The following is a 13,504-nucleotide window of genomic DNA, read 5'->3' as shown; positions in this document are numbered from 1 at the left end:
TTGCTGGTGTATTATCTTGGCTACTTGATTGTGTCTATGCAAATACTCACCATTAGCAACATGAGAACAACCAGAGACAATATGTCTGAGGGACTCCCCAGGTCGATGACACGCCCGGCAGATGTCGATAGTGCCATCTTTCATAATATATCTCTGGTAGTTCTGTGTCTTGATAACTTCGTCCATAATTGCACAGACAAAACCTTCAGTTTCTCCGAAAAGATCCCCGAACTGTAACCAAGATAATGACAAGAGATGAAACAGTATCCACGTCCTGGCCCACTAGGGCTCTATGGAATCTACCATGCACCTCCTTGCTCTTCCATACAGCCATGCGATCAGAAGTAGTAAGTACTACAGGCCGACGCCAGTTCTCTTTGCACAAGGAAAGAGGTGTGCATATCCACGTCAATCTTGAGAAAATATTCTCTAAGACTGCATACCTCGTGGTTATGGAGGTTCTTGACATTCAAAAAGCCACGACCTCCACACTTACGCGGGATATACAGTCTCATTACAGACGAACGCGGATGGTGCATTCGGTATGTCGTCAACAATTTACGTATTTGGCGATCTACGGAGTCTAACTCAGTCTGTGTCCATCTTACAATGCCAAAAGTATAGGCTAAAAGCGGCATAACCCAACCGTTGAAAGCACGCACCTTGTTGCCACCAGATAAAAGGCTGCCAAGCACTTTTTTCAGGCGGCTAAAGAAACGCTCCTTCACCAATTGCTTTATGCTCCGCTCATCAATACCCAATGCTTCAGACATTCCAAGATATTTATAAGTCTCACCTTCACCAAGAGTTCTGAAGGAAACAGAATCTGAAATGCAAATATTATCAGATCTGATCACACTCCCCCGCACTACATGCATGCTAGCAAATTTATCGACGCCAAATTCCATTCCTATATCACTACTAAAAGTTTGAGTTACCTTTAGTAGCCGCATAAGATCAAACCGTTTTGACGCAAATAATTTCAGATCATTCATGTACAGCAAGTGAGATATGACCTTACCCCCCCCGGCGAAGACGAAAGCCTAAACCTGAATCCTCTAACAAAGTGCTAAGAGGATTCAGAGCTAGGCAAAACCAAAAAGGACTCAGACTGTCACCCTGAAATATACCCCTCTTTATCCTTATCGGTTCAGACGTTGCAGGAATATCACACTCCCCTAGATGACGAAGGACAGTGACCCATTGTCCCATACAAGCCTCCAAAAATGATCTCAAAGTAATATCAATCTTATATAACTCCAAGACCTTCAAGAGCCAAGTATGTGGCACTGAATCATATGCCTTCTTATAGTCTATCCAAGCAGTAGTGAGATTTTTCCTGTTCCGCCTTACCTGTTGGCTTATAGTTGTGTCAATGAGAAGAAGTTCCTTTGTACCAGGGCCACCAGCCTTACATCCATTCTGAGTCGGTGCCAAAATTTTGTTACGAACAATATGTCCTGTGATTTTTTATTCAGAATAGATGTAAGGAGCTTATAGATGGTAGGTAAGCATGTTATTGGGCGATAGTTTTTAGGCTCCGTGGTACATCCGGATTTGTATGACAGGAATGTTACACCTGTTGTCAAAAATGTTGGTAACGTACCAGAGTCAAGGGCATCCTGGAATTGTGTTGCGAAAACGGAATGTGAACTGCGAAACCACTTCAGCCAGAAATTATGCAACCCATCTAGCCCGGGACATTTCCAATTACTAGCATAACGAATAGCACACCTCACGTCAATTTCGCTTATTTTTATTGATCTCATTGGTATAATATTTTCGCAATTTGTCGCAATATCACAAAACCATTCACCCTCAGTGTGTTCAACAGGAGCCGATATACATATACTACGCCAAAAACCAGCACTAGCATTTGGATTCGGGTTCTCGCAATTAACCACCCTATCCCCAGAACGTTCCCATTTCCTGTATACACTCCGTTGGTTCTTTTGAAAGGCACTATTCTGATTGTATCGATCCCATCGTTCTCTATATCTTCTAATGCGTTTTGCCAATGCATAGAGTTTCTGTTTCAGAAAGTCAATACGGTTTGTGACGTTAGCCATATACTCACTGGGCTTTAAATTTGTTCCAGCAAATGCTTCCGCCACAAACCGCATGACCCTCGGTCGACGATTACCCGACTTGAAACTTATTAGCTTGCCAATAAGGATTCTAGTCAGATTGATACGCTTTTCAGTGTCGTACTGCCATGCCGGCACCGCATGCTTCGATGCCTTAGTACCCCCTTTATTTGGGAACTGTATACCAGCAACACGACATACAGCTACAGCATCACAATACAACAATGAATGCGTATCAGTAAGATCGTTACAGTTGTTAAAATGACTTGGCAAATGTTGATCTAGAATCCTCACTAGTGCTATGTTACGTCAATGCATAGGCAAACGAGGTAATTTTGGTCTGAGATTTACCGGAATGGAACCATATTCCAAAATAGCATCTTTCAAGCTTCTCCTCAATCGCTCATCATCCTGGGCACTCACAGACAACTCAATATTACCTTGCGACTCAATGTAGATAGTCTAAGGGTCAGCAGTTCAATATTTTTGTATACAAATACCCAAATATTTGTATTTTTCATGCATATGGGCAAATATTTGTCGTCGAGAAGGTTTTTGATAACATTTGCGTACCGTACCCGTCGGATGTCTATAATTAATAATTGACAGCCACGTCGAACGAATGAAAAAAGCAAATTGGATACAAATAATAGATAAAAGAGAGACGACGACGACTCATTGACTTTAATTGTCGTTTCTCCCCTTTTTACAGGTAATTTGCAACATTTGTACATAATATTGTAATTCTGCTTTTAATAATATTTATTATAATATAGACTGTAAGTAACAGAGAAACAAACACAAACTTAGTTGATTTATTTAAATCAGCCAACACCAATATAAATGACATTACATCTATATGACAAAACATTTAGCTAAAAATAAAATGAAATATAATCAAAGTGTAAAAAGTCATTAAAAGCTGTCATGGTCAACATTATCACAGAAACTGGACATTACTTAGTGAATGTAAGTACGTGTACGTGTACGTGTACGTACATTTCTATTCCAATTGATTTACAAATGTGTTTTAACAAACACAAACACAAATCGAAACAAAAGTTGTTGTTGTTGTTGTGTTGTTGTTGTTGTAAAACCGGCTATTCAAAAAGCATTTGTATAAAAGCGATAGGTTTTAACGTATTGCTCTGCGGTGAATAGACAATGGGCACAGATGAGATTGCAATGGCGTGAACTGAGACGTAACAGTAATCCCTTAGGGCTTCGCAGATTGCCTAAAGCTGCGTGGATTGTATGAAAACACGGATCGCATCAATCTGTTACAATAAAAGCCTGTGTTGAGTGGCGGAACTCGACGCATTGTCTTGTTGCCGGTGCGAGCAGTTATAGTTAAATGACGTGTGCTGCGCCACAATGAAGTTGTGAAGTAGCCAAGTTTCGCCACTCAACAATGGAGTATTGCGTGACTTGAAAATTGAAAGACACGTAGAGAACGGAGTTTGTGAACACTAAATACTCTCTGTCAATAAGAATATTCCACTACGAGTATACATATATTATGTATTAACTTATACCATAAAATAATTATTTTCAACAGCAAAAGCTCAAAACAAACCCTCTTTGTGTGTAAACGATATAGCAAAGGTATCTGCTCGTTGGATCTCTTAGAAAATGAAAGAATGGGAGCATCCGGGGTTAAATAAATGTGGGATAGGGGCTCATGTTTATTTATTGTTCGCCCTTTCATGATCGATAGCGTTCTTACGTGTTGGAGAACTGGGCGGTGTGTAAGAAACGAAGTGTTTTAGCACTAGGTTTAGTCTGCCTTTGCTACATGCGGGGTACTACACTCAGTTCTTCTTCTCAGCTTCACTAAGCTTATAAAAGGAAATCTATGTATCAGTGAAATTTTGATCGTAGCATAGAATGTGTTTATTTGTTTTTGGGTTAGGCTTTTATTAAAATTTTCTAGATTCATAAAAATTTTTTCGTTTTAGTGACAGAATTTCAATTCGCGTTTTTGAATAATGCTATGTACATTTTTGTTTCCAAATAGTTTTTACGAATGTTTCATATTATTTTCTTAAGCAGTCTAGGAATTTTCCCCTTTTCCTTCAATATCAATCAAAGTAAAAACTTTTATAAAATATCAGGTTAAAAAGCCATGTCTTTTCAAAATTATTTCCTTAGCACTCTAGCCAAATAAAATATACCTGCATTTTTTTCGATCGAAAATAATTTTAGGCAGCTGTACTTTTTTCCGTATATCAAGGTAGACACAGGAAATCTAAAGTAAAGACTCTGTTCTCCACTTTCCACCCAATCGAAATGTGTTGAGTGGCGGAGCTCAACGCTGCGCTTTATCTACCTGAGCGGTAAAATAAAATTAATTTGAACATAATCGAGGTTGTTTTGTGTGTCTTTCCTGCGACGGTTGTGGGTTCGATCCCCACTAGGGGCAATTTTTATTTATTAATATTTGTATTTCTTCGTTTTAGCAAGAAGGCAATAGCCCGGCGTTGATTTCCGCCACTCAACATGTAATGACTCGAAAAGAAATCGGCGGAAGATGGGGCACGGAGTGTCTTAACACTAGGTTCCCTCTACTTACCCTGTTATATTCCCCCGACGCCCCGAGTGGAGATCGGACTCACAGCCACTGCGCCATAACGGCCTCAAAAACTAAATAATGTTGGATCCCTCCCCGACCCGCGTTGTGTGTGTTTCTACCAACATGTTGTTCAGAAGGACAATATCCGATAGGAACGCGGATGTTCCATTTGGCGCTATTTGTTAAGTGACCTTTTGTTTTACTTAGTGGAGGCTTAATTTAGTGTAAAAAGTTAGTTTTTCAACGCCGACATTTGAGGAATTGTATTATATTTAATACTAGCGGCCTGCCAGCGGCTTCGCCCGCTTGAACTACACGATTATTCATTTAATAAACAGAATTGACTGACAGCCAAATGTGTTCATGTCAATGAATAATTTAAAGTACTCGTTTAGAAACAGCCTTAAATGTAGTGTTATTGATTTGTGTAAGGATTTATAATATTGTTTGTAAAATAACTGTAATGACTACATATTACAAAAATACCCAAATCGAATCAAATAATCCAATATCGAAATCGAATCCAAAATAATTCAATAAATCGAATATTGAATCGAAAATATTAATTTAATTGAGATTTGAGAACCTTTTTCTTGTTTTGAAAGCCGGATAAAATTATAGATTTAACATAACATAACATAAAAACTCTTAATTTCACACCATATTAAACATTTAACAAAAACAAAAAAAAAAAAAAAACGTACAAAAAATAAATGTGAAAGGGCGGCCTTATCACTAAAAGTGATCTCTTCCAGGCAACCTAATCTTAGAAGAATCAATTTAAAAGACAGGGCATGGCGCGATCAATCATATATATATTTATACACCTGCATAAATACTATCTCATAAACAACATAGAATACATATACATAATAAAAATAAATAAATAAATAAGTAAATAAATAAATAAATAGATAAGTGCATAGATACATGACAATTACGTCGAAATATATAAAAATACTACATACTAAGATAGTAATTTTTAACTTTATATTTAAATATATTTAAAGATTTAGACTGCCTTATAGCTCGCGGTAAGGTATTCCATAGCTTCGCAGCTTGGACAGTGAACGACTCACTGTAGCAACGGGTACGACACAAAGGTATTTCCAGGGCATTATCACTTTGGGATCGGAGAGTTGGGGCAAGACGGGATTCAGAGCCGAGAAAGGTCAAGCGTTCTTTAAGGTAAGTTGGAGTTTCAGGATGGAAGAGGATAGAGTAGAGAAGAGTTAGAGTATGAACATTCCGACGTTCTTTGATAGGAAGCCATCCGAGCCTCGATCGATGCTCACTGATATGATCAAATTTCCTTAGTTCAAAGATAAATCTTATGACAAGATTTTGTAGGCGCTCTAATTTATTGAGTAATTGCTGCGATAAATCCAGGTAGCAAGTGTCTGCATAGTCTAGGATGGGTAGTAAGAGTGAGTGTGCTAGGGTTATTTTAGTTTTTATCGGTAATAGATGTTTCCATCTTTTCAGCCTACCCATAGCACAGTACAGCTTGCGGCTTAGCTCAGATACTTGAGGTGTCCACGAAAGAGTGCTGTCCACCTTGATACCTAGATTTTTTACGGTGTTGCAATACTCCAATTTACAGGTGTCGAAGATTATAGGTGGAAGGGAAGGGAGATCGATTTTGGTAAGTTGCTTAGAACTGCCAAGAATACACACTTGAGACTTTTTAGGATTTACAGACAAACCAAATGATTTGCTCCAGGTATTAATGGTTTGCAGGTTGGAATTAACTTGACTAATAGCCTTAGCAATGTCATCTACCTTGGTGGTCGTGTAAATCTGCAAGTCATCAGCGTATAGGTGAAACGGTAAGGATAAAAGCTTAGTAATGGAATTGATGAAGATGGAAAATAGTAGAGGAGAAAGTACTCCACCCTGAGGAACACCAGCGTAAATACTGCACACAGACGACTGCTTATCATTTAGCCTAATGTATTGCTCCCGTCCATGTAGATAGGCGTGAAACCATTCAATAGCTTCTGAGGAAATATTAATAGATTTTAGGATAGCTAAGAGAATCTCAAAATCGACAGTATTAAAAGCGTTTGAAAAGTCCAGAAGGGTAAGAATAATGATTTGTTGATTATCAATTCCGTATCTAATATCGTCGTTGACCTTATTTAATGCCGTGACAGTGCTGTGTCCAGGGCGGAATCCAGACTGGAAGGGAGATAGGATGTGATTTTTGATCAGGAAGGACAAGAGCTGTTGGTGGACTATACGTTCTAGTACTTTGGAAAGGAACGGGAGGATAGAGATCGGACGATAGTCTGTAAATGAGGAAGGATTAGATACTTTAGGTATAGGAATAACTATCGCCTGACACCAGGAATCAGGGAAAGTATTTGAGGAAAGGGAATGGTTGAAAATGTGACAGAGGACAGGAAGTACAAAATTAATACTTAAAGTAATCATCCTTCGGCTGACTTGATCGCTACCAGTAGCTCAGATTTAATGGCGAGTATATGTTTCTTCACATCGTCAGGAGAAACAGAAGTGAAATAGAAAGGAGATGTACAGGAAGTAAGAGGAATAGATTTAATGGTTTTTATTTTAGTATTGTGATTTAATAGTCTGACATGTGTAAAGTGTTTATTAATTTCATCCAGATCCGTTCTGTCGCTTAACGTAGTAGTTTTTCGAAGGCCTCCAATGCCCATCGAGTCCAGAAATTTCCAAACTCTAGCTGAATTGCTATTTTCGATGGAATTATGAATAAAAGTGCGTTGTGCATCCCTACAAATTTTACTACATCTGTTCCGTAGTTTTTTGAACCTATTAAAGTTATCTTCGGTAGGATTTCTTTTGTACTTTGACTTAGCAGAGTTGCGCTTTGCCATAAGTTTCTTAATATCATCCGTTAACCACGGAGCAGGAAGGTGCTTAAGTTTTATGGGTCGAAGTGGAGCATACACGTCGAAGAGCTCAATTAAGAGGGAGTTAAATACGTTATTTTTTTCGTTAATGGTCGGAGCACTTAATACACTATCCCATCTATATGATTTAGATCTTGCAAGAAGGCTGCGTTATTAAAGTTTTTAAAGGTCCTGCGCATGATAATAGTCGGTTTAATTTTTGGTGTACGAATTTTATATGTCATGTATACAAGATCATGATAGGAGAACGCTTCAGCGCATAGCTGGCCATAAGCAGCAACTCGTTCACGCGAAGAAACGATCATTAAATCTAATTGGGATGGAGTGGTGTTAGGAAAAAAGTGTGTAGCGTTAGTGGATAGAAGATTGAGGTTAGCACTATTAATAATATTTCTAAGTCGATTAGCTCGCGAGCCATTTCTTATTAAACATCACAAACAAATACAGATTTATTATAAGTATAAGTATAGATACGGATTGCTATCAAATATTTGCAGGCAAACTCATGCCTTGAGTTCATTCAAATGCCGATTTTTTTTTTAATGAACCGATTTTGATGAAACAAACTTTAGATGTTAAATTGAGTTAAAACAAAGGAATTGATGAGAGTTTGAAGTAAATCGGTTCTGTACTTTCGAAAATTAGCGTGATCATACATACAGACAGACAGACAAGAAATTAAAAAAGTATAATTTTGCTTTCTATTATTGTTTTTAAGTGTCCCTCTATCCATTTCAGTCAAAAATACTAAATGTACAGACAAAATATTTTTACTGTTTTATTATAATACATGCCACATGACATGCCACCGCCGCCCAGTATTCCAACATTGAGTAACGTACTGTAACAGCAATTACTTCTATACTAATATTAAGAAGTAGAAACGTTCATGTGGGTGAACGTAACGTAGGTATGCTATACATGGGGGCGAAGTCGAGGGACGACCTAGTTATCTATAAAAACAATGTTCTTCGTGGTCGCATAAGGTACTAACTTCGCTATAAAATAATATATTTTTAATATAAAACCTATTATTCTTAATAGGTGTTCATAACCTACTTCACCTTTCCTCAATTTTTACAATTCTATTAGATGCTCTATACAAATGTTGCTACAAAAAGTAGTTACATAAAAGTGCTTATTTAATAACGCACCGCTCATTAGTCAGAGATCGCAAGTAAAACGTAATAAAGTGGTGAGCTTGGAAATTGATGAAAGGATAATATATTTTTTAAATGCAATGTTTGCTCTCTAGCAATAGTCATCAAAGATGTTATCAAAGATGTGTTCGAACGGACCCTGTACACATGATGGCGAGGGTCCCCTATCATCTACCTATTGTTTTCCGCATGCCGCTACTTCGCATGGAACATGATGTCGTGACAAAACTATCTGGACGAACTGGTGACGCTCTGCGCTTCGCTTCATCGACAGTATATCGGCAGTTGAAACATTTCAGCGCATCGATGTTACCACTACTATGTCGCTTTGCACTCAAGTTCCAAGTTGTACCTTACACTCAAGTTTCATAGCGTATTGTTTTTTGTTACAAATCCGTCACATTTATAATAAAACTTCAGACAATTGTTGTTTGGCTATTGATTTCAATTCTTTAAACATTTTTATTTTAATATTTGTACCTGTTAATAAAAGCTTTTATTTAACTTGCAATGTAAGAATGTTAGTTCGGGTCTTTGAGCTCAATTTTGAAGCAGATATCTTCAACTGATTGGGATGAAATTTTGTATACACATTTAATTTGGTTGACAATGCACGATAAAATGTGTGACGTCATTCTTAATCTAATGTGGCGGACCATGCAAGATGAGAGTAACTCGAAAAATAATGTGACCTTAATGTAAAGTCAATATGGCGGAACATCTAAGATTACGGAATAGTTATTGTTTATGCACTTCTGCAATATTGGTATCAAATGAAAGGGCTTGCCGAGAATAATTATATAAATAATGTGACATCACTCTAAATCTAATATATTATAGCACTATTTAAGTTTTTTGTGCTTTTTGTACAGTACGCAATATGCAAGGTAGTACTGTCGTCTATGCCACTATCTACGTGGCCTTAAGTAGTGTTATTAGAAGGTTATGGAAGAGATGGACTATTCGAAGTTAACCGGCAAACCACCTTCCAACATTGATGCGTTGAATAAGATGACAGGACTGAGAAACTTAGACAGCTCTAACTAAAAAGTAAAAAATAAATTAAACGCAAAAAATCTTTTTTAGGAAGGCTCTAAAAAGGAGATTTTTGCTTATAATTTATTGCAATCAATGACATGCTCAGATTTATGAAAATGGAGCTATAATTTAAATATTTATTTAATTTGATTTTCAATTTAGTTTTTTTAGTCTCTTTAAGAAAGTATCGAAGAAAATAAGCACTGTTGAAGAGATGATCCTAGGATCCAAGGAGGCCGCTGTGGCAAATGATTACTTAAATTAAAATATTGTTATTTTGAGCCTTTAGAGTTCGTGTGTAATATATAGCAAGACAAAATATATTAATTTATGTGAATGCTATTTATTATTTAATTTAAAAATAAATATTTTACATTGAAATACAATTTACAATCTCATCATTTTGTCGACGCTCATCATCATAACGTCTTTGTAGGACCACCTGACCAACATGTCGGAGTCAAGGTAAGTGAGGTCGTCGTATTTCATGACCATATCGGACATGTCGATCTCTTTTACGTTGTTGGATAAACCGAGGTCTTTCCTGTACACAAGCACGTCAAGGAACTTCATGTTATTGGTGTAGAAACGAGTTACGTCGATTTCTCTGTCGAAGGGGAAACCAAGAGGCATGGTATCGAAACAGGCGGAGAAGTGACAAGTGTGACGTTCCTTCATGATCTTCATGTCAATGGTTGGCAGAATCAGACCGGTACGTACAGGTGTAACGATGACAAACATTTGAAGTGGAAGTCCTCCACGGAGGCCAAGAGGAAGCAACAGTCTGCGAGGAATGCCAAGACGTTGTTTGTACCAGTAACTGTCCACGACCTTGTCGACTCCTCCGTTGACATCAGCAGTGTAGTCCATGAAGCGACGAGTCCACGGCCTATCACCAATGACGTCGTGCATTTCGTGGGAGTTACGAATAATAGTGTTCTTTCCAGTGTCGAGCTTGTAAATGAAGCTGTCGATTTCCAACATATCAAGACGTTTGTCGTTAACGTTGAGCAAACGACCCATGCAGTCGTATTTAGGTCCAATGAAAATCCGTACAACTGCGTCAACAGCCTTTTCAGATATTACGTCGATAGTAACCTTGAAAGGTTGGTTATTGAGGCGACGTGTGCGAGCAACGAATGTCATGTCAGATTTCTTTTTGTGGATTTCAGTTTCATCTAAGTACAGAGCATTTGTAATGTCCATGTCGAAGTCATCGATGAAAGTGACCAGCTTGTCAGAGGTAATGCGTTCAATTTTAACTCCAGGGAAGTCTAGCTCATCTATTGTGTATTTAGGCAAGAATTTCTTGAAAAGCACAGCGTGTTCAGTGACACGTTTCATTACTCTCCAGAAAACAGGGTCACGCAGGCAGGTGGTGTACATATCCAAAGCAGTTGGGATGTAAGTGTACCTACGATTTAAGACATTTTTAGATTAATTATATCACAATAAATGTTCTTTGAAATATATATTTTCATCAATGACTAGTTAAGTTTGTTTAAATTATTATGATATTATTTATCTGGCCAGGTTAATTTGTTTTAAAAATCTTTGAATAACTTACTTGTCGAGGTTGTAAACGCCATAAGACAAAAGCTTTCTGAACAAGTGCATCATATGGATTACTTTAGCGTCATCGTTTCTGAAGCCCATTCCTCCGAGAATAATCCTGGCGAGTTCTTCAAAGTCCTCCACTTTTCTTAGGTTAACCACGGTGCCGTCGCGCTATTTAACATAATTAATAATGTTTTTATATTATTCTTGAATTTTATTGTAAAGTTTAATATATTATTAATATTCTGAATTATAACATGATGTACTTTTATTGTACTCACTCTTTCGAAACGGCCCTTAACGATGCTCTCACGAATAATCCTCTCAATATCATCGATGTACTGCATTTCGTAAGTGTTGTACTTGTTAAGAAGGATGACGTTGTTGCGTCTAACGGGCATCTCGTCTCCCGTGTGCAAGCGGATCTTTGGCCAGTAGCCGTTCTTCAAAGGTTCATGGAAGTTCATCATTGGCACATCGCACATCTTGTGGCTCAAGCGCTCTAATCTATATCTGGCGAGCAGTTGCAAGTATCCGTACATTGTGACTTCACCACGGCGTTCTTTGTTGACGGTGAATTCATCATCAACCATCCAGTATGGGTAGTTCATGTGTAAGTTGTAATAGAAGGTGTTGATGTCAATATCCTCAGTGAAATAGTTAAGGCGATCATCTTCGCTCATTAAATGACGGACTCCCTTACGCCAGTCAATGAAGACGAGGTTCTTGTCAGTCACCTTGATACCGTAATAGTCGTATAAGACGGGGTCACTAGCAGCCTTGCTCGTCTTAAGCATGAAAGCTTTGTTAATGACGTGACTGTCGACGAAGAAGTATGGATAGATTTCATATGGAGCTGGTAAAACTACTCCACGGCAATCTTCCCTGTGGAATACGGCGACAGTCAAGGCATAGACAAACATACCACCGTTGATACGTTCGCGGAAGAAGCAAGCTGTTCTCATGAAAGTGTCGAAGTCTTTGGCGAAGTATAACATGCGGAAAACTAAGATAGCTTGATCCATATGCTTGTCATTGCTGTGTACGAAGATCTCGCCGCGAGGTAAGAAGCCCATCTTCCAGACTTCAATGAAGCGCTTCACTACATCAACCTTCTGTAATTTATTTTTTAATAATTAGAAAAAAAAATAAGAAAAAAATTGACAAAACAGATTTAAAGCCAATCTTAAATGGTTACAAGGAATCTTGTTGTGTTTTTTAAATAACGATTTTTATAAATTAAAACTATAATGTTAATCCTTACCAGGTATTTATCCATGTTCTCTTCAATGATCCAATCCCTGGCGACTTCTCTGATATCATCGTAAACGGTAGGTTGCAAGATGTAGTTCAACAATTTCATGCAAAGGACCTCCTTGCTCTTGATATCTATGTTTACTGAAAAAAAATATGGAAAATATATATAATATGGAACAGGATCATAGTAAAATATTTTCTTCATAACTAAATTTGTAATAATATACCGTTACGGTGTACATCAAGCATTTGTGTTAGTAATTATAACACAGGCTAAAATATAAGCAGACAACGATTCCTACCACTACTTAAGCTATTATATATATTATATATTTACATTTTACTAACTTAAGATTACATTTTTTGTAATTATATATTTGCAGGGATTTAAACATATAAAATCTAGTGGTCAGTCACTCCGTACTCCATTGTAGAGACAATGACAATCAACAGATTTGACTGATTTACTTTTATATTAATTAATATACATATATTCCTCGGTCTAGAGACAGTAAATATTTAAACATACCCAAGCGCTCCTTGCCAATCATTACAAGATGGTCGTCTTTGAGAATAGAGGCCGAGGCCACGGCGAGGGTGACCGCTAACAGAAGCAGCTTCATTGCGACTTTCTTCCTGGTGGTGGTCGAATGTGCCGATGCTAGATGTACATGGACTTTTATACTTATTCCATATTTTTTATCACCGGTTGCCAATAAACTCTTGTTATTTGTTATTCGCTCTCTCTGAGATAACCTTTTCACAGGTGAACTTGGTGATAATTTTAATATGGTATTAAGGTTCGTAATCGACTTTCGACAAAGTGAAATAGATTAGTAACTTATTGTAACAAAGTCGTTTTATAAAGAAATTAAAAGATTATACCTACAAGAAATGATTATAAACAATGTGTATTACATACAAAAAAGAACAAAG

At 37.4% G+C, this 13,504-nt stretch overlaps 2 protein-coding genes across 12 annotated transcripts in view; one reads left to right on the top strand and one right to left on the bottom strand.

Moving 5' to 3' along the window:
- Positions 1 to 13,504, top strand: part of Tomosyn (syntaxin-binding protein tomosyn) — a 158,667-nt gene that overhangs the window by 98,890 nt on the left and 46,273 nt on the right. The window lies entirely within an intron of this gene.
- LOC146529082 (basic juvenile hormone-suppressible protein 1-like) lies at positions 10,078 to 13,214 on the bottom strand. Its single transcript, XM_085202128.1, has 5 exons — positions 13,098 to 13,214; positions 12,576 to 12,709; positions 11,593 to 12,426; positions 11,322 to 11,482; positions 10,078 to 11,168 (listed from the first exon to the last, which is right to left on the bottom strand). The coding sequence occupies exons 1-5, from the start codon at positions 13,189 to 13,191 to the stop codon at positions 10,142 to 10,144; spliced, it is 2,250 nt and encodes a 749-aa protein (XP_085058254.1). The 5' UTR covers positions 13,192 to 13,214; the 3' UTR covers positions 10,078 to 10,141.

Source organism: Heliconius melpomene, chromosome 18 (genome assembly GCF_056956725.1).
Source record: "Heliconius melpomene rosina isolate 202511_hmr_F chromosome 18, ASM5695672v1, whole genome shotgun sequence".
NCBI classification, from domain to species: domain Eukaryota; kingdom Metazoa; phylum Arthropoda; class Insecta; order Lepidoptera; family Nymphalidae; genus Heliconius; species Heliconius melpomene.
The sequence above is the reverse complement of the archived record's forward strand: the minus strand, read 5'-3'. Positions and strand labels throughout refer to the sequence as shown.

Coding starts and splice junctions, on each gene's coding strand:
- LOC146529082 (XM_085202128.1), bottom strand. CDS start 13,191: ATGAAGCTGCTTCTGTTAGCGGTCACCCTCGCCGTGGCCTCGGCCTCT. Junction 12,710..13,097: donor GATTGGCAAGGAGCGCTTGG/GTATGTTTAAAT, acceptor ATTTTTTTTCAG/TAAACATAGATATCAAGAGC. Junction 11,483..11,592: donor TTAAGGGCCGTTTCGAAAGA/GTGAGTACAATA, acceptor TATGTTAAATAG/CGCGACGGCACCGTGGTTAA.